This window comes from Tympanuchus pallidicinctus, unplaced genomic scaffold, assembly GCF_026119805.1.
Source record: "Tympanuchus pallidicinctus isolate F22 unplaced genomic scaffold, pur_lepc_1.0 scaffold14, whole genome shotgun sequence".
Taxonomy (NCBI): Eukaryota; Metazoa; Chordata; class Aves; order Galliformes; family Phasianidae; genus Tympanuchus; species Tympanuchus pallidicinctus.
Window position 1 is genome coordinate 742,911 of NW_026294659.1, and position 24,060 is coordinate 766,970.

A 24,060-nucleotide genomic window follows, 5' to 3' on the forward strand; every position below is an offset into this window, starting at 1 on the left:
GGCATCCACAACCTCTCTGGGCAGCCTATTCCAGCACCTCACCACTCCCTCTGTAAAGAACTTCCCCCTGATATCCAACCTAAATCCCTCCTTCAACTTAAAACCATTTCCCCTTATACTGCTGTTATCCACCCTTTCAAAGAGTTGATTCCACTTCTGTTTATAGGTTCCCTTTAGGTACTGAAAGGCTGCAATGAGGTCACCCCGCTGCCTTCTTTTCTCCAGGCTGAACAAGCCCAGCTCCCTCAGCCTGTCTTCATAGTGGAGGTACTCCAGTCCCCTGGTCATCTTTGTGGCTCTCCTCTGGACCCTCTCCAACAGCTCTCTGCCTTTCTTGGACTGGGGGCTCCACACTTGGACACAGTACTCCAGATGGGGCCTCACAAGAGCAGAGTAGAGAGGGACAATCACCTCCCTGTCCCTGCTGGCCACCCCTCTTCTGATGGAACCCAGGACACCATTTGCCTTCCGAGCTGCAAGAGCACACTGCTGGCTCACGTGAAGTTTTTCATCAAGACCCCCAGGTCCTTCTCCACAGGACTGCTTTCAAGGACCGCTCCTTCCAGTCTGCATGGATGCCTGGATTCCTGCAGCCCAAGTGCAAAACTCTGCACTTTGCCGTTTTGAACCTCATCAGGTTCACCCAGGCCCACCTTTCCAGTCTGTCGAGGTCCCTCTGAATGGCATCCCTTTCTTCCATTGTGTCAACCGCACCACTCAGCTTGGTGTCATCAGCAAACTTGCTGAGGGTGCACTGGATTCCTTCATCGACATCATTGATAAAGATGTTAAAGAGCACCAGTCCCAAGACAGACCCTTGGAGGACGCCACTCAATACTGGCCTCCACCTGGACACAGAGCCATTGATGACCACTCTCTGTCTGCAGCCTTTCAACCAGTTTCTTATCCACTGAGTGGTCCACTCATCAAATCCACATCCCTCCAATTTGGAGATAAGGATGTGGTGGGGGACCATGTCAAAGGCCTTGCTTAAGTCCAGGTAAGCAGGGACACATAGAACAGGATCATGCTCAGAAAGATTTTTAATATCTTCAGAGAAAGAGACTACACAACCTGTCTGGGCAGCCTGTGCTAGCACTCCATCACCTGCTATTGTCAGACTACTGCTGATGTCCTAAATTATTGATACAAGTACAGCCCGTAAGCCTAAGCAACAGCCAAACAGTAACTCAACAGAGAATGAAAAAATACTGATTTCAGAGTCTGCTGTGCTCCAAGTATATCTTTTTAACCAGTAGTACTTAAACTCAACTTTTGTACGTTAGGTCCTCTGCTCAACAATTCATGCTTCCCACAGATGAAGAACAGATCAAGACAAGGTCACAGAAAGCACAGAAGCAGATCAGGCCCCTCAGAGTAAAGCTCTTTTTTTCCTATACATCTTTAATTACATTCTCCATTTTGGAATGATAAATCCAAAGCAAACTGCTTTATTCCATTTTTATTCCTTAAAATCCAAATTCTATGGTTCACATACAGATAAAAACCTGTATGCCTTCAGTTTAGAAATGGCACACTGCTGCCTCTTGTCAGTTCAAGTAGGAGATAGATTTTTTGTGATAGGGATGTGTGTACCTCCAGAATTTAGTTTTTTTGTGTAGTAGGAAGAGGATTGACAAAGGTACTGGATTTTTAAGGAGCTATTTCCAGCTTTACTCCACACTGTTTCCCCCTCAACTTTTTGGGATAAATCACAACTTCTCCGTAATAAAGCTACACAAAACCAATTTCAATAGTTTCCTAAGACATTTAACTCCTAATATTTCATCTTGATGAACTAGGACCACATGAACCAGACAGATATGACCACAGACGTAGAAAATTCAACTAGAAATGACAAAGTGAAAAATTCCCGACACCACAGCTCATAGTGATTCTTTAAAACAACATCTTAACACTTCTGAATAACACAAATATATTTGAAAATGCATTTCAACATTACAGATAGAATAAGAAAATTCTGGTTTCAAAAACCAAGAGCCAGTATCTCTTATAGGGGAAGACATACAGTGATACCAATTCCATCAATATCTTCTATTTCTAAGGCACATATTTGCAGATCACTTTAAAACTTTAACACAATCTCAGCCAAGGGAACATATTTTTTACTTCTTTACCATTAAAAGTTATTTAGTGAAGAGAGAAATTAGTTGTGCAACTTGAGATTTCCTAAAGCAATGCAAAGTTCTCAAACTCACTGTTTTACAAAGCTGTAAAAGGGATATGGTACCTTTTATTTTTGTACAGATATTTACGCAGACACTCTGAATGGCTTCAGTTGTAAGAGATTCTGGAGATCATCTGGTCCAACCTCTCCCATGCCTCCAAGAAGGGCCACCTAGAACACATTGCACAGGATCATGTCCAGGCAAGTTTTGAAGACCTCCAGAAAGGATAATTCCACAGCCTCTCGGGTGACTTGTTCCAGTGCTCCATCACTTTCACAGTAAATAAGTTTTTCCTCATATTCTAATGGAACTTAGTGTGTTTGTGCCCATTCCCTCTCATATTGCTACTGGCTGTTATTGAAGAGTATAGTCCCATCCTCATGACACCCTCCACATAAGATATTTGTGTACTTTGACGAGATCCCCTCTCAGTCTCCCTCCAGGCTAAAAAGGCTCAGCTCCCTTGATGCTCCAGTTCCTTAATCATCTTTGAACCGCTTTGCTGGACTCCCTCCAGGAAACTCAGAACCAGACACAGCTTCACCAGGGCTGAGTGGAGGCAGAGTATAACGTTCCTCAACCTGCTAGCAATGCTCTTGTCCAGCAATCTGAATGTCTTTTTGGACAAAAGGACACATGCTGGCTCATGATTAACTTGTTTTCCACCAGGATTCCCTGGTCCACAGAACTGCTTGCCCAGCATGTCAGGCCCTAACTGTACTAATACATATGGTTATTACTCATTTAACCCCCACTCCCTGAGCTTACCTATGAGGATGTTATGGGAGACACTGCTGAAAATCTTCTTGTTGTTCACTTTGACTTCAGCCAGTACTCTCTCCCCATCTACAAGGCCAGTTCTTCCTGATCTCTTTTCTTCCACATGCTTAAGGATGACATCCAGAATCAGTTGTTCCATCAGCTTCCCAGGGACAGAGGTGAAACTGACTGGCCTGTAGTTTCCTGGGTACTTCTTGCCCTTTTTGAAGACTCAAATGATGCTAGCCATCCCTGATCTTGCAAAAATGATGGAGTAGCCTAGCAATAATATCTGCCAGCATACTCAGCACTCGTAGCTGCATCCTATTGGGGTACATGGATACACATCATGTTTGCTTAAATGATCAATAACAACAGGAAACTCTCTCCAAACTTTATCTTTTGTCTCCAGAGTATGAGATTCCTGTGGGCTGCTGGCCTTAGCAGTAAAGACTGAAGCAAAGAAGCCATTCAGTAATTATACCTTCCTTGTACTCTTCATCACTAGGGCACCCATCCCATTTATGAGTGGGTCCACATTTTTCCCTAATCTTCGTTTTGCTACTGATGTAACAGTAGACCTCACTGCTCCTGACTCCCCTTGCCAGATTTAATTAAGTGGGCCTTAGTCTTTCCCATCACATTCCTGCATACTCTAACAATGTACAGAGTGGCCTGTCCCTTTTTCCCCCACATACTTCTTTACTCTGAGTTTACCCTGGAGCTTCTTGCTCATCCATGCAAGTCTTCTGCCCACTTCATTTGAGTTCTTACTCGTAGAGGTGCACCGATCTGAAGCATAGAGAAAGTGAAGCCTGAATATTAACCATATGTCTTGGAACACCTACCTTCTAGGGCTCTAAGCCCACAGGATTCCCCCAAGCACAGGAAGGTTTGTCTCACCTGAAGTCCAGGTTTGCAATCCTCCTTATTGCCCTGCTTCCTCCACACAGGATGCTGGACTTCACTCATCTCACAGTTACTGCAGCCAACCCTACCCCCAACCTTCATATTTCCAACAAATGGTTCCAATAACCAATGCTGCTAAACCTTGTACTAACCTTCTGATCACTTAAAAACACCACCAAAACCAAAGTGAAACATAAAGCTAACAATTAAAAATTTTCTTTGTAAGAAAGGGGCATTCCAGGCATTTGGGTCCACCAGTAACAGGTCCAACCTCTGTGACAGCTCCACTGTTGCCATTCAGCTCATGGGATCCAAGCTGATACAAAGTACAGCGTATGTCATTGTCTCAATGATTCTGGCTGCTGTGCTGGCTTTGCAAGGGCAGCCTATACTTGTCACACAATGGTGTAAACTTGCACTTTCTAAATGAAAACACAGTTTTGTTCTACTGGGGAATGAGCCCCGTGACACTGGAGGGATCAATGGATGCAAGAAAACAAGAGTAAACTTTAATTCATCATTACATTCAGTACTGAACTTAACTTAGTATTATGCAGCTGGATCCCAGATTACACTCCAGGTTTCTGACTGGTTCTTCTACAACCTTCATGCAAGTGCACAGCTTGCATTTTAAAATATGAGCATATTTCCTTTCTCTGTTATAGAATTTAAATACAAAAGCAACTTCTACTATCACTTCTGTAACTTGGTAGGTCAGAATTATGTTTGGTATAACATTTTTCAGGGAAAACAGAGGAAACAAACTCGAACTGTGGTCAAAAGGAATCACTTATAAAGTGAAGTGATATTTATATCCAACATCAATTATTACAATCACAGAGCTGAAACAAAGAAACAATTTCTTATTTGTACATACTGAGCAGCAAAAAAGTAAACTTTATATATACACACACAACAAGCTTAACAGAGAAGCAAATCTGAATCTGTTTTATCTATGAACAGTAAAGAACAACTTCCCCGTAAGTATTTTATGCATTTCTACCTCATACAGAAGAATGAATGTATTTTTTCTTACTGTCCTAAGGTGGAAAAATTCAAATCTTCCCTTAAAGCAAAAATAACTGTGAACTAGTGAACTAACACATATTCGCCTGAGATCACTCTGAAACATAGGAGAAGATGAAAAATGATTAATAGCTGAGTGCACAACAATTTATATCATTTTTTAAAGCAAAATATCATTTATACAGAATAGGTTTTGCTAAAGAGAATTATTGAAAACAGTGCAGGAGGAGATACTACAAGGACCTCAAGCAGCTTACTCTTCCACTTTCTTCACTTTCTTGTGTTCAATACTGACTTGTTTCCAACTTTCTGTAACATAAAAAGAGAAGGGAAGGAAGAATGAAAGGAAAAAATAATGATAAAGAGCATTTCTTCTTCAACTCAGGTTAACTCATGATCGTTAGTTTCTCTCAAGTCCAAAGCAGTTTTATGATAAGTACTATAGGTAGATGAATTTCACACAGGTCAAACAGAATAAATAAATTATATTAAAAAAAAAACCAACTAAATATGATCTACATGCATATCCAGCTCTGATTAATGTGAAGAATCATTCCCATGGAAAACAAAAAGTGAGCCAATGCTTCTATCCTTTCTTTATATCTGGATTAGTTATTTCTTTTTAGCCTAATTATGTTGAATATACTTGGTAGCCACTAGTGACATGTTCAGAGAAAACGCGCTTGACTACTTTAAAGCATCATATAAGAACATTCATGCAAGCACTGAGAATGTCACAAGTGCAGTGGAAAACAGAATTATCACTTGTAAGTTCTACTGAGAAAAGCAACATCAAAGCTAAAGGGTCTATCCTGTATTATACAGTCTAAAGAAATGACTATGTTTGGAGGTAGGGAGGATGTGGGCAAGAGTGAAAAGGAACATTATGCACACTTATTTCTTGGTCATTCTAAGACACACGTCAGTATGGTATCTGTATGGATCAGATCATGGAATCACTAAACATTCTGTTCTCCCATCATAACATAAGATGTATTATGTATTTTTAACACGTGATAGAATCTGAGAGGGAAGAATAAAATAAAAGTCACAAAAAAAAATCATGCAATTTCAAGCACCTCACACCAGTATTTTATCAGTCATGGAAAAGCATCATTCATATGCAGCCTGAATCACTTGTTTAGTAATTAAGCACAGCTGCTTAGTAACTAAACCACATGAGTGGAATAAAAATCACAGGAGGCAAAGTTGTATTCTGCTTACAGAAGTGCTCTGAAATACTGAAAAATGTTAGTGCACATGGAGGAGAGTACCACACCAGCCACAACTCAGATTAATGTATCAAGAAAATTAAGATTGACACCCAGATTCTGTGTTGGTCAGGTGGCTCACAGAAAATCTGATCTCCAAATTGAAAAGGAGTTTATGGCTACCATCTTTGCAAGTGAAAGAAACAACCAGACCTACAATAAACATCAGTGCAGCAAACAATACTACAATTTCATAAAACTTTCGTGTATCTATCACTACACAGATTAAATCCAACTATTTATCTTGGGATATGTTTTGTTACATAACAAGGCAACAAACAAAATTACAGATGAATGTTAAGACAAAATAAAAAGTCATGTTAACACAGTGTACTCAAAATGGTCCATACCTGCAAACTGAAGTAACAAAAAAAAGAATTTCTGAGTGTACTTTCATTGTATTATCAAACACTAACACAACTCACAACTCGATTACGTGCAGCATCTTACCTATAAGCTGTACTCAAAACACTTAGCAGACTTTAATAATGCAATTGCAGAGTTAAGCAGAAGAGAAGGAGAACAATTAAGTGCTGCAGGCAAGGAAGAAAACATTGAAACAGAGAAACAATTTCTTATTTGTTCTCTGATGGGATGTGAAACAAAAGGGAGAATCAAGGTAACTTTGTCTCCTGTTGTAAGTAAGGAACGAGTAAACGTCATAAAGCAGTATCAAAACAATTCATTTTACCTCAATAGCATCATCCATTTCTGTGTTCTCATACAACCATTTTAGCTTGTTTCTGATTTAGGAAACTCTTTCTCTGGAGAGCTGTCATCACTGAGGTCACTGTAGCTTTCACTGTTAAAAGCAATACATAGTTAGAAAACATGTACAGTGATACAAGTTTGATTTCAAGCCCTCCCACACAGATGATGAACATGACACACACTTTCCTCAAATGTTTCCCATTTCCAGAAAACTATTTTAAACTAATGTTCAATTCTGGTATTTTAGAATGTATTCCTCTACAGGAATGGGCTTAAGTTTGAAGTCTAGGAACTGATGAGGAACAATATTTCACCACACAAACAGGATATTCAATTCTTTTCTTTCCCCTGCTTTTTTCTTTCCCCTGCTTGGATACTGTGTGTTCATTCTACAGTTTGCTGTGGTGTCACACACATGCGATCGTGATCAACAGCATGGAGAACAACAGGTATTCAGTGTTAGACTAACAGAAATTTCTCCTTTAGGATAAAGAAAATTATATTTTAACCAAGAGAAAAGTTAATACTATTTACTCAGAAATCTTCTATTTAAATTTAAATTATGATTCTCACTCTTGCATTTTCACCGAGGATCATTCTGACACTTTTTCCTTTCATTTTATCCCCTTTTGCTGTATCTTGAGAGAAGTAGATTTATTTATTTTTTTACCTTTTTTTTTTTTTTAAACAGAACAAGCTGCCATGCAAGTGATCATTTTATAAGTGGCTAGAACAAGGAAACAGTGAAGGACAGGAATCATCACAATGACTGAAAGAAAGAAGTGCCCACAAACCACATTCGTAGCCAGCTGGACAGGATCTTGTAGAATCTATTCAGTGATATCTATCAAGTCTCAACGCTTATCTTAACTCTGCACAAAATGCACCTCTCCACAAAATACACCAGACTTAGCTTCCCCCCACACCATGCTTCACCTCTACAGTTTGCTTTCCACATATATGACTTTCCCAAGATTAGAATTCAGCAAAGGGAGCCCAGAGAACTAATGAGTACAGTAATAGTGCTGGCCAGTTCTCTGATACTGCAGAGAGTAGTATATGGTTAACAGAATACAGGTGGAGATCTCTAACCTCATTCATGTGGGAGCACCAGTACCAGCACTGGGTAGCACATCCACTCCAACCACTGCACAACTGCCTTGCCACATCGTGCTCTTATCATACAATTTTCTCTCTCAGCCAACAGGACCTCAGTCATGTAACCCCCAGCTCAGGTCGGGATCTCCTGCTGGGCCATCAAGCACATAAGCAGCCTATGACCTATCGAGACACAGCTTATCAGTTGATCTTCAGTAACTGCAGTGTTTCAAGGGGAACAATGTAATGCCATAGTTAGAGATCTTTGATGTGAACTATAATGAGGAATGGTAAAGGAACTGCACTCATTCATACTGGTACATGATGAGTACTGCTTTCTAGCCTGAAGTTCATTCTCTCCATTTTGCAAAAACACAATCAAAGATAATGTCAGCCATTTTAACAGAGCGCAACAAGAGAAATGGAACCAACTGCCATCTCATTGAATTTCTACCTCTGACTGCTTGGAAAGACCCCCATAGTTACAAAAAATCACTGTAGCAACTTTCATAAAAGACAAGGTTGGTATTCCAACTACTCAAACAAGTATTAAGACTTTACCTACAGCATTCTGCCCTTTCTTTGCAGGACATTCACATTGTTGATGCAACTCTTGTAAAGAGTGTGTCATATCAGACTAACTACAAATGCTTGATTTGATCACTCCACCAGCTGGCAAACAATTACACAGTTCAAGTGAGGAAAGTGCTGTTAACAGTATGATCAAGCATGCCAGATGCACACACACAAACACAACATCACTGACACTGTACTTACTTCTTTCTGAAAGTACCCATGGAAACACATGGAATAAAAATTCAGTATTATTAAACATGATTATATTTTCACATCAAAGCAAAATAGCAAAAATTGTCTACAGAACACATAGTAAAATTGCTGATTGCAGAGGCATGCAGTTTCATGATAACTTTGGATTAAACCCAAAACCTTCAGAGAAGAGCTCCATTACGTTTTTCTTTTGTTGGCTCTGCTGTCTAGTGGCATAACCAAAACACGTGCCAGAGCTCCAAACATCTTTACAAGGCCTCTGGAAATCTAGGTAAAAATGTTTCAGCACCAGTAAGGTGAATGGAGAAGAGCCCAAGTTCATCCCCAGGAGAAAGATGGTACAGTATAACATTTGATTCCACAACCCAATGAAGGGCTCTGGTCACTATGTTCTTGACTATTTTGCAGTAGAACCTCGAACTCTCTCCTAATTTACAGCCCTGCTGGGCGCAAGTCAGTTTTATTTCTCACAGGCAGACTACAGTGGCAAGAAAGATAATGCAAATACTGAGGTAATGGTCAGCCCTTGGGTTACAGACTCAATAACTGTCATTCTCAGTTTTTGCTGTTTGAATCATTTATCTAAGCATCCACAGATAGTTGTGGCATTGTGTTAACAAGAACAATTTAGGCTCCCATAAAACCTGAACCACCTCAAGAGATGAGCTGCAAACAGGCACATGTGAATCTTGGCATATCCAGGCTTGTGAACTATATCTTCAAACCAATAATGATATACCAAGTTCAAAAGATTTACTGTGATATAAACCACATTCAGCTGATAAATAATCTGAAGAAAAACTCCAATCACTACCTCTCAAGAAGAAACATGTGCTTCTTTCCAGATTACACTGAGTTGCTACACAGATATTAAACACAAAAATCTACTACTATTATGTGTGATGTATAAACCTTACCTAAATGAGCTGGCTATGAAAGTGGTGAGGAGAAAAATAAATAAGCCTGGCCTCACAGGGCCTTATATTTATACTTCAGACCAAGAGAAAATCAGAACAAAACATTGAGTACGCACAGCATCACTACATCTAGTCAATCATTTCAGTCTTCTAAGACAGTCTACTGAGTGTGTAGAGATGAAGAATTGTGGTCTCTTCAATCCCTTTCTAATCTAGACATAGTTAATGGAAATACAGTACCCTAGCTTGTATTTTGCCTTGCAGTGAATTGCAAGAAGAGTTGCAGTACACATACAATCAGACTGGAGTTAGCAAACATTCTCTGCTGAGAAATTACATTATGGTTTTCTGCTTTGTTTCAGTGCTTTTCCTCAGATCCCCATCTTTTCACAACATAGCAATAAAATCAGCTCTTTGCATGTTTGCATGCCCATTATTACCAAATCCACGCCCATTGCAGAGGTTTTTGTTCTACTGACAGAAGTTTCATCACGTTTACTATGCAGTCTAATGCATGGAAGGAGACAAGATAAAAGATCCAGTATGATATGAGAGGCAGCTAAAAGTTTTTAAGGGCACAAGAGCTATCTATGGAGTGCTACAACGCTTCACCTCAGCAACCAATCTCAGCTGCAAAACTACGAGAACAAACACTCACGAGTAACTTTAAATCTGTATTTCTCAATAATCTGCTCATAAGCTCCAAACTGCCTGCTTTCCATGTTTTTGTCACAAAACACAGGGAACCGTAAAAATGGGTGCTCCTTGTAAGTTTTATTTGTTTCACTTGGAAAATCTTTCAAACTCCTTTGAAAACTAAGTAGTTAACACAGTTTCAGAGGAGCATTTCTCATCTTTTTTTTTTTTTTAATATATAATTGACCAAAAAATCCTTTTCCAGGAGTGTTAGCAATTTAAACATCTGTTACAGCAATGCTATCCCAAGTAAAGGCAGGAGCTAAGCTAAGTGCATTTCTTCAACAATGCAAATCAAAGATAAATGTAATTACATTTAGTATAGGCTGTGGATGTTTGAAAGAAATAATTGTTAAAAGCTTTCTAGAACCTAGTAAAAACAAATCTATCAATTATTATTATTTGCCTCACACACACAAAAATCTGAATGATTAAAATGACAGCTATTAAAACTTTGTGCAATAGTTACAATTGCAGTCACCTCTATTCCTCAATGCATATTTTCAAGCTTTTGTCTCTATAGAACAGTACTATCCACCATCAGCATTTGATTCTATGCTTCCATAAAACACAATTCAATTAAAGAATCCCTTCATCATATACCAAAGTCTCCTCACTTGCAACATGCCAGACTTCTGCACTCACATAACTGGGCCTGGGATAAGGACACAAAATAACGAAACCTACAACCAAGAGGCCAGAACGTATCTGGTCGGATAAAAGTTCCCACTGTCAGCTGAGTCTCGTGCACAGGATTCCATTCACACAGCATCAAGACATCTTCATCTAAGCTTGATATCACCAGCTTCTTACCAGCCAATGGAAACAAGTACTTCTAGGGTATAACGCCTCTAAAGCACTCAACTATTAGTATAAGCTACTTGACTATTTAACAGAGCATAATCTCTGCACAAAATGACTTGGAGTGACTAGTTCAAAACTGTCTGTGATATTCTGTGTGAGCTTTTTTAGTGGATATTTTTTTGTTTGTTTGTGGCAGTCAACAGCATAACTACAACTCACGTAGTCAGTATAGGGTGAGGTGCGCAGAAAATCATCTCCTCAAATTTGATTCAAAGTCTTGTTATGACATGTCTTAGGTTTAATGTTCAATGACATCATTACTATTCTGAGGCCTAACAGTTCAAATTAGAAATCCTTTCCACTCAGCAGGCGGAGAGTGGTTGCGCTGTAACGAGCAATGAAATTCCCTCCTGAAAGTTCTTCCTATGCAAATGCTTCTATTTTAGCCTTAAAGTGTTTTCCTTTTCCAGTGCTCACTTTCTTTGGGCATAGCTTTCTTTTTTATTTCTGCAGCCATGAAAACATAATTGGGTAAGAATTTCATTTCATTGTAAATTAACAGAGTAGGCCAGAAACCAAAATGAACTTCACTTTGCTTTACTAAAGGTTTTTTACTTCCTTCTGGTTGTAACAGGGATCAAACCCTCAGAACCTCTGTACATGAAGAAGGGAAGGAATAAGCTGTTTACAGACACATTTACACCAGAGTTTATGCTGAGCATACACAGGAATAAATATATCAATATATGAAGAAATCATTTTTCTTTCCTGGTCCTCTGAGCTGATGGACAGAATACTCCTCCCTCCAATAACATGATTGAAACTGCAGGCAAATAAATAAGAAAGATTACCTTGGAGACAATTTACATCCACGCTGCAAGTATGCGTTAAGTGTTCCAGTTGCTGCAAGCAACAGCCCAAGGTATGGAGGTGAAGGTTTCATAGGTCTTGAGGAAAACTCTGGGTGGAATTGAACTCCCACAAAATATGGGTGATCTACAAGACAGATGTCATAGAGAAAATTAAAAGATCCAAGAAGAGGGTACTAGAACAACTGCTGGAATAAAAATTTCTTGAAGATACCACATAAGAGTCAAGAAATCAGATCAGCATGTAGTAAATTTAAGGATGATAACTTCCTTTTTTTTCATGGAAAGCAACTGACAATGGTGGCAAAAGGTTAGTAAAGCAAATCAATGAAAAACCATCCCGATTCAACCTGAATGTGCCCAACAATGTAATTAAAAGCTGGATTATAAATATCTACAGACGTACAGGAGAAAACAATGCTATGTAGGCAACCATAATTTAACCATTTCCCAAGCTTTTTTCCTACTCTTCTGGTATCCAAAATTTATATTTATGCATGCATATTCAGAACGTGCACCTACGTGCATCTAAGAGGAAAACGAAAAAGTTTGTAAAAGATTAGGCACTACAATACAGCAACTATTTACATAGTAAGAGATGAACACAGAAGCTATTTACACCGAAAATTGGGGAAAACAAGTTTCAAACAATTTGGCCTGGAAGGGAACTGCTGGATCAATAACACTGTTTCCTGCTATTGAATAAAGCTGCATCATGTAGTCTCACATACAAAGGCCAGAAGTCCTCGTAACAACCCCCAGGATTTTTTGCTCCCACAGGAAAGGTGTTAGGATAGTCTCTCCTTTTGCTTAGAAACCTCTTCCTAATTCAGAAGCCATCTTTTTTACAGACAAATTGCATCCATTTCCTATAGTGCACTGCTTTCCCACTGTATGTTCTGTGATGAAGGATGAGAATATCATCAGCATTTAGTGTCATTTATTACACTAATCAGTAGTCTTCTCTTCAATCTTTAGCTGCTTCTCCAGTCAAAGCAACTCATGAATACTGCTTCTGCACCCCTATCTTTCTTGGAAGGATAAGGATGGAACAATATTTTTGTGCTCTTTCATGCCGTGCACCTGTTCCTTCTCTAAATATCAGTTTAAAGGAGTCTAATGTTAACCATTTCTACTACCAGGACACAAGATGAAAGTAAGTACAGATCTTTTCTGATTGGTCAATTTCCAAAACAATCCCAAACATTCAAGGAATTTCTCTGCCATATGGAATAAGTGATAACAAGAAAGTAGGGGTTTTTATTCTCTGAAGATAAACAATATAAGCAAGTATACTGCTCTTTGTTCTGTTGCTATGCCATAAAAAGAATCTGAGATCCTAAATTTATCCTAAAATTTCTCTCTCTCTGCTATGAAATTTAATTCTTTAAAGCAACAAAATAAGACAAAGCATCAAATATTTCCTGCGGGGATGTTTTCCTAAAAGCTTTGCCTCAGCTATCTAGTATGCCGTTATTTCTGTGCTTCCGCTTCAACCCACCCTCCTCTCTATGATGACTTTAGTAATCAGCCTCCTTGCAGCCCGTTGTGAAATAATTCCAGGTTTTACTGCTGCTTTCATTCTTTTTACAGTAACATGTAATTTAAAAAATCCTGCCTGATTTATCTAACGATGCTCTTTATAAAAGTTGTTTTATGCAGGACAGATAAAATAGTCTCCCAAACAGTCTCAGCTTGCATAAGAAAATTAATCTACCATGACAGTTAACAGTTAATGAATTCATACATACTTTTTGCTCTCAGTTTACTCTCTATGTACAGTTGCTTGATATTTCAAATAGATGTCTATACTCAAACCCTGGTTCAAAATGACAAGAATGTTCTTCAGCATACTATGGAGTATAAAAAGAATTCTCAGAAACATCTTTCCAGAAATAGCACTCTATAGAACGACAGTGTAGTTTTATGATAAGTGCAAGCTTATCTAAATCAACGGCATTTGAGGTCACTTAAAAAAAAAAAAGCTTGTAAAGTAGCCCTCATGTTCAGGAGTCTGATACTCGCCTAGCCAATGGTGTCTTAACAGTGAGGAATTACTCAAAGATTCAAGCAAAAGCTAAGAAGCTGTCTCTATGAGCAGAACTATGTAAACATTTAACAATAAAAAAAAGCAGCATACTTTCTTATCATTTTGAGAGATCTTTTCAAAAAAGCATCTAGCCATACTTGGTGTAGTAGTCCAATCCTATCAGATTTTCACAGAATTAAGCCTTTTTATTTATACGAATTACTTCTGTGAAAGACAGGAGTTTGCTGTCTGTATGATTTTCATACTCCATTTTTTTTTCTGATTCTAAATGGGGGTAACTGAAGGAGACACACATTGAGTTTGGAAGGTACTTCAGTTTCTAGTCCTATCTCCTACTCAAAGCAGGGTCAACTTGAAAATTAAGTCAGGCTACTGACCACTTAGTCAAGTTTAGAAGGTCTCCGTTTGCAAAGATGGGGATTTATACAGAGATGTTTCTTAGCTTGGTTATACTGCATGTATACAACTCAGATAAAATAAACCAGTTATTGAAACATGACTGAGAATATCTGAGGGTACTTAAGGCCAATGTAATCACAAAGCTGTTTTTCACCTTTAAAAGGCCAACATGATCAGGGGAGGTCCCTGATGGCCAGAAAAAGACAGTCATCAATCTCATCTTCAAGAATCATTAACCTAAGGAACAGCATAGTCAGCTTCAACTTGGCAAATAGCAAGATTACAAAATAAAAGCTACTCCAATCCATTTTCAGACACAAAGGATAGGAAAGGAATTAAAAATAATCAGTCTCTGAATGACAGAAGAGCTGTAGCTTTCCTTTACCCTGACTTTAGCAAGACTTTTAACATGGTTTCCTAGCAACCGAATTGGAAGCTATGGAAGGAATGGGTAAACTACAAAATGTCTAAAAATGGCTAGACTGCTGGGTTCAAAGAACAGTGGCAAGAAGAAGTCCAACCAGTTGCATATTTGGAGACAACAAAAAATTTGACTGGATATGGCTCTCAGCAACCTGATCGAAGGTAGCTGCTTTGAACAGAGGGTTGGAATAGACAACTTCCCAAAACATTCTGTGATTCCATGTAGCACTGAGCTAGAATTACAATATTTTGCAGAAACTGTATGTATCTCTCTGATAACCTAATTCATGCAGAATCCCTGAGGAGAAACATAAGACAGTGGCTCTTGAAAGCCACTGAATCTTAATTTATTGTTATACACAAGTGGACTCAACAGTAACTCCTAACATGATCCTGGCTGTTTCAACAGGTAAGTACTGACTTACTTGCCATTTACTTACCTATAGCTTATGTAGTTTTAACAGATACAGAAAGTACTACAGACAAGTGAGACACTTACTCTCCAGTTCAATCATTTCCATTCTGTTTCCTTCTGTATCATGGCCAACAAATTTCAAACCTTTCTCTTCAAAGCAGTGAGTTAATTCTGGGTTCACCTGAAATATTGAAAACAGTTGTAGTTTTATTTATTTTTTGATGCAACTTTTTGATATAACCGTAATGCTTTTATTATGTATGCAAGAACAAAAATATTTGGAAAAAGAGCTGAGAATTTTTGCTTTCGTTGTTGATACTCGGGTAGTAGCTTTCAAAAAAATAGGCATGCTTACATTAACAGGAAATGAGTCAATAACTTAAAAACTTAACAATAAATACAAACAAAAGATTAAAGACAGGGTCCCTTTTGCTCACTATCCTCCTGATCCTGAAGAGCACGCGTTCCTCATTTTTGAAATGGCCAACTATAGCAAGTGGAAGGCTGTTCAATTCAACTGTCATAAGCTGTCAAAAATCACTCAGACAGGAGCTCTAGAATGAAATGTTTCATCTCCTTGATAATGTTCTACTTACTCCATTAATATTCAAATTGAACACCCTTACCACCACTGCACTCTTTTCCCAGCTTAAAGGAAACTTAGCATTGTTTGAACCAGATTTTACCATGCATACATCTGACAGTTTAGGCCCCTTTAGAGATACCTTCAAATGCCTTCTGAACCATTTCTGAACTAACATAGCATTCCCAATTACTGTCAGTTTCCCTAGACAATAGCATTTTTAATATATAGAGATGCCTTTCCTCAGATGTTCTCACTGAAGAGGACCTATACCAGAGGCCAGTAGAATTGGGATAACTGCTTGGAAGCAAGTGATCTGGATTAGCATCTAAGTTATAGATGCCTGAAGTCTGCCTATATTTAGATTATAGCAGACTGTGGACTTTCTGAGCATAATCTAAACCCAGTCAGCCCAGGAACAATACACTTAAAGATTATAAACCTACGCCTTTCAAATATCTCATAGGAAGTCAAGTCAGGTAGTGGTTAAAAAATAGTCTAAGAAACAATCTTGTCATTACGCTATTCCCTTTTCTTTAAAACTTGTAATAACACCTCTGCAATACCGTGTCCAGTTTCAGGCCCCTCAGCACAAGAAAGACATATTAACAAAATACTGTGAAGTCTATAGGATGTCCACTGGGACTTTTAGGGGACTGAAGCACATATAATGCAGAAGAGACTGAAGGAGCTAGGTTTGTTCAACGTGGAAAAGAGAAGGTGAAGTGTGGAGATGGTTGTTGACTTCAGCTATCTAATGGGATGGTATAAAGGAGATGTAGCCAGACTTTGCTTGGAGGTGCAAAGCAGAAGAGTGAGACATTAAAGACCCAAACAAACAAGGAATTTCTGGTAGATATAAAGGAAATATAGCTCGCAATCAATTGCTAAGCATTAGAACAAATTGTCCAAAGATATTGAGCAATCTCTCTCTCAAAAGAATTTCTCAGCAAGACAGGACAAAACCTTGAGAAGTCTGATCTAATTTCAAAGTTAGCTCAGCTCCAAGCACCTACATAGGTGAACCAAAGCATGAATGTTCCTCACAATATAAATGACTATCTAAACATTATTAAGTCTTGTTCTATGGTTATGTAAGAAATCTCCCACTGGCTTTAATAAGAGTCATGTCTACCGAGTGAAATACAGTTTGTTTAAGCTTTAAGTTTTGAGCACAAAGTCCATTAGCAGTGCTTACCTCATATCGATGCCTGTGTCGTTCCTCCACAAACATTTCATCACCATAAAGTTTCCCTGAAAATACAACAAGAAAAACTAATACTAATGCATTGCTTTAACTGATTATAAATATAGCTAATAATTTAAAACTCAGAAGTTTTTCACGTGGAAAACTTTGTAACAGGACACTTCATCTCACTCAAGCTTTCTGTTTTCTTTTGGAATCATTTTAGTTTCTACCTAAGTTTGTTCAGGATTCATACTGAGTATTCCTCAACTAGAAATAGCTTATAAGCTTCAGAGTTTAAATTGTAAATGTCTAAATAATAATGAAAACAGACATTTGAGTAAAAAAGTAACATGAAATCCCTGCTGGTTTTATAACAATCATATGCAAAATGTGCAATGAAATTCCACAGCCTTTTGCTAGCATTCCATCTTACGGATTATACTCGGCAAATTGCCTGCTCCTACTGACAAACAGAACATTGCTTTTGTCTCTGGTTTCTGATCTTTTTAGCAAATGACTCTTGCAGCTCTCTTGAATCCTCTACATCACAAACTAACAAGAAACAAGTTCACGGTATGCAGTAAACCAGAATTTAATTACTTCTCTCACAGCGACAGCCCAAACTCTGCTTTATGTTAGATTCATTAGGAGTACTGCCTCATTTAAGGTGTTGGTACAAGAACAGAGCTGCCAAAAATTATCTCTAAGATTCTGAAGAGTGATAATACTGCAAATACTAAATATTAAAATCAGATTTTTTCATTAAATGTACATGCACACTGCAGTGTGATCTCCTGCTGAAATAGATGTAACTTCTAAAAACTCAGAAGGATAGTTCCTGTAGGTTCAGTATCACTAAATACGGTAATATTGGGGCACGGCAATACAGAAAATATACTCATATTTATTCAGAAACAAGAAATTCTACTTTACACGGTTTTAGTATCACCTGTATTAATGCTGTATAATAGAGTCCCAAATGGGCTAATAACAGATCTAAACATTATTGATTATTTCAAACAGTGTAAAGCAATGGGTTCTAATTCAGCTTTTCAATGAGACTTCAGATTTTCTCATTTCACGGAAACATGATCAGAGTGAATAATATCAAGGAAGCTGCTTGCTTCAGGTTGTAATTCTTTAATAAAATCCTTTATCACCCTATAAAAAGGCAAGTGAAAGAACACAAGCGTAACTTACTTAAAATAGAATTTTGTGTTTTGAAAACAGTTCTCCTCTTCCCTAGTCTCATTGTTCCACCCATATCTCCAGGATTGTGTTCTGGCATGTCGATGACCTTTAAAGAAAAATTGTTTAAACACTGTTAAGGTCCAGCAAAGAAAAAGAACAGCACAACAATCACATAACAGGCTTCGTAGATTTATAAGTATTAACATCACTCAGTTTTCTGCCAAGCCTTTCCAATTACTATTTGCCTTCAGTTTTCCTAACACTTCATTCTCTCTGTTTACTAGGCCCTTTATTGTACTTTTCCTTATACTATTCTTTATATTCAATTTTCTTTCTTATATCAAGTAGCAGAGAAAGCTGTCTTGTTAAGACAGTGGAGCTCCTTTTTTTGAGAGGAAGAGGGTACGGGGCAGCAAAGAGAAGAAAGCACTCACAGCAAGGCTATATAAAACTGTAAAAGCAGAGAACTAGAACTGGTGACCCCAACACACGTGTTGTCTCAGATGACAGACATAAGTAACTTAACAGAGGGAGAAGATTAACAAAACTTCCCTCCTAAATCACCGTTACCAAAGACTTGGTTTGATTTGTTTTTTGCTGGTTTTGTTTTTCCAGAGTATGCAACCAGAACAAACTTGTTCCCTCTGAAAGCCATGCAGCACTTCTGTGCTTGTGCAGGTGACAGAGCATCACACAGGCTGTCCAGAGGCTGTGGAGTTTCCTTCCTTGGAGATCTCCAAGAGGCACTTGGCCATGGGCCTGGCACCCTGCTGTTCTGGGTGTCCTGCTGGGGCAGAGGCTCATGGACACAGAGATGCGTGCCAGCCTCAGCCATCCTGTGACTGGATCATTCTGTTTCTCAGACTGCCTAAGAGTATACAGAATACTGGGCTGCCATACTATTTAACATACATACTATTTAACATTTAGAGAAGAGAGTGTACAAAGCCTGTTATTGTGGACTGAAACAGATGGATCAAATGGCTGCCCGTGGGTTAACTAACATGGTGGAATTCAGTGGCTGTGAGAAACAACAGCTTAACAGAAGTAGCGTAGTTTAGTTTTTCTCAGTTTGAAAAATCTTGACGAGTCTCATAATTGTGCTTAGAGAAATTGTGTCTCAGAGAGGTAAAATTATTCTGAATAGTACGAACACATGAACTGAAACAACCACCCACATCCCTGTATTCTCTATGTACACTTCGTGAGAAACAATTGACAACGCGAGGTTCTAAAAATACAAATATTCACACATATGGGTAATCTGGAATTGGATTTTTATTAACCTTAATTTGCCCTCTGGGAGTAATGAAAATGTTTTCTGATGATACACTTCATAAACTGAAGTTATTCAATTTAGAAGAGATGGTGGAAAGTGCTTAGCCTTTGGCCTTGTGCCAATGCATTTCAGCTGTGCAATTATCTCTGCATAACCTTATACCTTCAAAATGTTATTTATAAACTATACACTCATTATGAAATGTCATCAGCAGAAGTTGTGATCAAATCCCTAGGATATTACAAATCCTGTAATTGCCTCTCAAAAACATGAAGATGAGGACTGTGCAATGTGCTCAGCTTAAAAGTATATATATATATATATATACACACACAAAACAACACCAGCTCAAAAAACACACAAAAATAATGCAGTAAACCCACATTACTTCAGAAACGGTGAAACTATCTGGTTTCCTTTCATTTACTTAGAAATAATGTTAGAACGTTTACAACAACCCGTGTATATGTCAAACACTGCCCTCCAAAATCACATACAAGTTTTCCAGGAGGTGATTTTCCCCCCGCCACCACTTGCCCAGAATTTTAAAGTTGCACTCTAGACTCTTGTCAAATGGATATGAAATGGTCACAAGCAGCTAAAAATGTTTCAAGTATGTGCTTCTGTTCCAATCACAAAGGTTCCACTTCAATGTCTGTTTAATGAATATTTAAAGTTGTCAAGAAAATTATCAGTGGGTTTTCCCCCGGTTTTCTCATAACAATTTAGATTTCACAATTTCCTTGCTATTTATTATTTGCTGAGCTAAGATCTTCTATGAAAACATTATGAGAGTAACACAATGAATAGAAGGAAGGATGGGGATACAGTGAGGGAGAAGGATACAACTTAAAAGACACTGTGCAACTTGAACTTAGCAGTTAAAACACCGGCTCCAAATGAAGTGGATCTGCCTATCCAGGTTACAGGAGATTTCACTAAATTACTGTGCTTAAATGTGTTTTTCAGGAAAATTCAAAATCAGCCATTATCAAATGGCATAATGCCAGGCTACAAAAGCACAGCTTTATCTGCTCTGCTGATGTCTTTTGCCAAAATTTGGATTGGAATCTAACACAGGGCTACAAGCCCAACAAAAATTCCACTAGAAGACTTCAGCATTTCTCCCAATTTGTCTTTGTCTTCTGGAAATACTGGATCCTTCTCTCAACATCTACAGTAGTGTGGTCAGCAAGACATAATCAGAAGGGGATGCAGCCATTAAAGCTTGCACTATTATCTGATAAGTTTTAATTGAGGTATATTTCAAGAAACATTATAGAACAGTTCAATCTTGTTTTAACCAGTGGCAGATTTTCTGCCAATATAAAAGCTTTAATGAGTTTCAATATCAAGCAGCTTATGCTGTGCATTCAGGTTTTGTTGTAGGTATGTTGCATTATAAATCAATTCTTTCTTCCCCAAGATTTAATGTTTATGATAATATAATTCTTCAGATATTAATTTTTGTAGCCAGGTGAGAAAAGGAGTCCTATATGAACAACACAGCTACTTTGAAACAAGATCTTCCTTCCTGATACGCTCCATGGCACTGCTCAACTTCAGCAGCTACCAGCACACAACTTCTCAACATTTATACATTACATGAGTTTGCAATAACATCTGTGCAAGCAGCTTTCAAAGGAAAAGCACTACTGCTGCTCTACTACCCAAGGCAGTAATAAGAATCAGAAAACCAATTCATATTACGGAAAACTTTGCTCTATTTTACAGAATTTATTTGAGCAGATAAAAGACAAATCATCAAGTGGCTGTTACTGTGAACAACTGACTAGATTCTTCAAAGAGATTGTGCTTTCCTCCATAAAATAAATCTTACCATGCATTAGCTCTTTGAAGAGTAAAGAATGGCAAAGGAGGAGAGGAACCACAAAAGCATCAGTAGGGAGGATGCAATACAAGATAAGACATAAATCAGTCTTGTTTTTGTTTTTCAACCCAAGTCTCTCAAAACTGTTAATACTACAGGGATCACATATTACACCCCTGACAGTCAACAAATAATGAATCACTGACACAACACACCACATCGTAAATGTAAAACAGTCCAAGGGTCTTAAACCACACACTTGATGAACAGCAACTTTAACTATCCATGAAATACAGTTTTCTTTCAGAAATCTACCACTTGGGTTGTTTTGTTGTCATTAGAAAACATATAAAAGTTAATGAGAAAAGCCGAGATGCTCAACATACAGCAGCGAAGGCGCTGAAAATGCAACAACTTGTATCACTTTACTAATCACTTCAGGAACATTAATGCTTTGTCTCTGTTTTGTTTCAGGTCCTGCAATGCCACAATATCTCTACCTTGGCTACCCTGGGTTTTGTTTTGTTTCATTTTTCGCTAATCTCCTCCCCATCCCATTGGGAGACAGGGAGAGAGTGAGTGAAGGACTGCATGATGCTAAGCTACCTGTTCACCACGGTAAGCAAGTATTTTTTCATTCTATTTTGCTTATTTTAATAAAAGAGTATGTTTATTCAGAAAAAACTTCCCTGTGCTTATTAAGTTTTAAACAAACAGCAACAAAAAATAGACAATTTATAGAGAACCACTGCAGACAGTTCTGAAAGCCAATGTTACACTAGCCCTAGTGCCAAAATCCTGTGACAAATTTAATTAGCTTATTAAGCACTCAGCTGAGTCCACTCTGCAGAACCATGCACACAAAAGAAAAACAGCTCAAGACAATCACTGTAACTTTAATTGAAGCAATTTGTTCTGATGAGCAAGCGTGTTTTCTTTTCAGCTCTTATATTTAAGCTACAACTTTCTACAGGAGATAATTAAGGCTGAAGTAGTTCTTACACTCATTTACACTACAGTTACGCTTCTTCTACAACTTCCAAGCCCTTCTACTTTTGTTTTCATCAAATGATTCAATATCTTGGATTGAAAGGACTTCCAAGATCACCAGCACGTACAGGTCCAACTCACTGGCATGGGTAGGGCTGCCCCAAGCCCCATCAAACCTGGCCTTGAGCACCTCCAGGGACAGAGCACCCACAGCTTTTCTGGGTAGCCTGAGCCCATGCCTCACCACCCTCTGAGGAGTTATATGAAAGAGATATCTAGACCTCTGGAAAGCTCTCCTGCAAGGAGTAAAGGAATTTTCTTTCCCACTTCCCATGAAGGAAACAGCACTACAGTTTATTTCCATGAGTCGTTATCCTCCTTATGACAAATACATCACAACCTTTCTCATCTCAGCTGGAGAACTGATAGAACTCAAGCAAGTACTGCTTATTATATAAACGTAATTAAGGCACTTACTTTAAATTTTAGAGTTTCCCAATACTGCAAACAACAGTCTAACAAAAAATTAAAAAAGATGACAGAGCTAGGAGATAATTTCAAATACAACTTTGTGAGTTAGATTATCTCACAAAGAGTACTTTGTCATTACTGTCTATCCAACAGCTGTGCACAACCTAGTTTCAGAAAACCAAAAGGACTGATATATCAATTTCATAGCAAAGATTAATTACCCTAATTAAATGTGCCAGCCACTTCAAGAATGCTTCAAGTCTCATGCTCTACATTACACTTAATTATTTCCCGATTCATCTAGGTGGTGATTATCCACCTAGATAAGCTTTAACTGGCCAAAGACCATCTTGTGTTAAAGAATCTTAATTCTAGCAGATTATTTCTGACCTGCAATCTGAATTCCTTTTATTTAAAGCACAAGCCACAATGTGCAACATCCATACCGTCTTCCCCCTCTGTACTCCCTTCAAAAACCTTATAAGCTTCACTGTCCAAACTGTAATGTAGTTCTGCATTCCTTACATCAATTCTCTAGCCCTCAACTTGAAATGACAAGAATCTCTTGGAATTTGCTTTCCTTATTTGCACCTACAGAGGTATCTGGAACCAAGTTCTGCATGATTTAAAAGAATTTAAAAGTTGCTTGCCTAGCTGCATCCATACCATCCACTACAGGAGAGATAAAAGGTGACTCACTTCTATCACAAGGCGCCTGTGAGTACCACTAAGATTCCTGGATTTAACAGTGGGCCCCAACCTAGAGTTAACATGACAGCACAGATATGCTTGTGCACTTTCCGTTTGCTAGATCACTAAATCAAAGTAACTACAAGTCCACATATTCATTTTTATACACAGATATAGCAGACACTTTTAAAATATGAAATCCATCTCCAGAAAGGGAAATATAACAAAGTAAGAAGAAAAAGAGGAAAAAAAAGTAGATATATGGATGCACGTGGAGAAACCCTAGCAAAAAGTCTAGGGGAAAAGGAGGCTGAGGAGAGACCTTATTGCTCTCTTTCAATATCTGAAAGGTGCTTATAGCGAGATCAGAGTTGGTCTCTTCTCACAGGTGACAGGATGAGGGGAAATGGCCTCAAGCTGAGCCAGGGTAAGTTTAGGTTGGATATCAGGAAAAATTTCCTTACAGAATGGGTTGTGAAGCAGTGGAATAGGCTCCCCACGGAGGTGGTTG

General features: G+C 38.3%; 1 protein-coding gene across 3 annotated transcripts in view; it reads right to left on the reverse strand.

Annotated features, from left to right (window-relative positions):
- Positions 1 to 1,447: 1,447 nt before the first annotated feature.
- The window catches only part of CTPS2 (CTP synthase 2), a 60,754-nt gene continuing 38,141 nt past the window's right edge, over positions 1,448 to 24,060 (reverse strand). For all 3 annotated transcript variants that reach the window (XM_052673901.1, XM_052673902.1, XM_052673903.1), the window contains exons 14-19: positions 18,298 to 18,394; positions 17,107 to 17,162; positions 15,410 to 15,506; positions 12,021 to 12,165; positions 6,846 to 6,956; positions 1,448 to 5,192 (exon numbers count right to left, since the gene is read on the reverse strand). In XM_052673901.1, the coding sequence (XP_052529861.1) occupies positions 6,887 to 6,956; positions 12,021 to 12,165; positions 15,410 to 15,506; positions 17,107 to 17,162; positions 18,298 to 18,394 (465 nt within the window). In that variant the 3' untranslated portion in view covers positions 1,448 to 5,192; positions 6,846 to 6,886. The remainder of the gene's footprint in view (positions 5,193 to 6,845; positions 6,957 to 12,020; positions 12,166 to 15,409; positions 15,507 to 17,106; positions 17,163 to 18,297; positions 18,395 to 24,060) is intronic.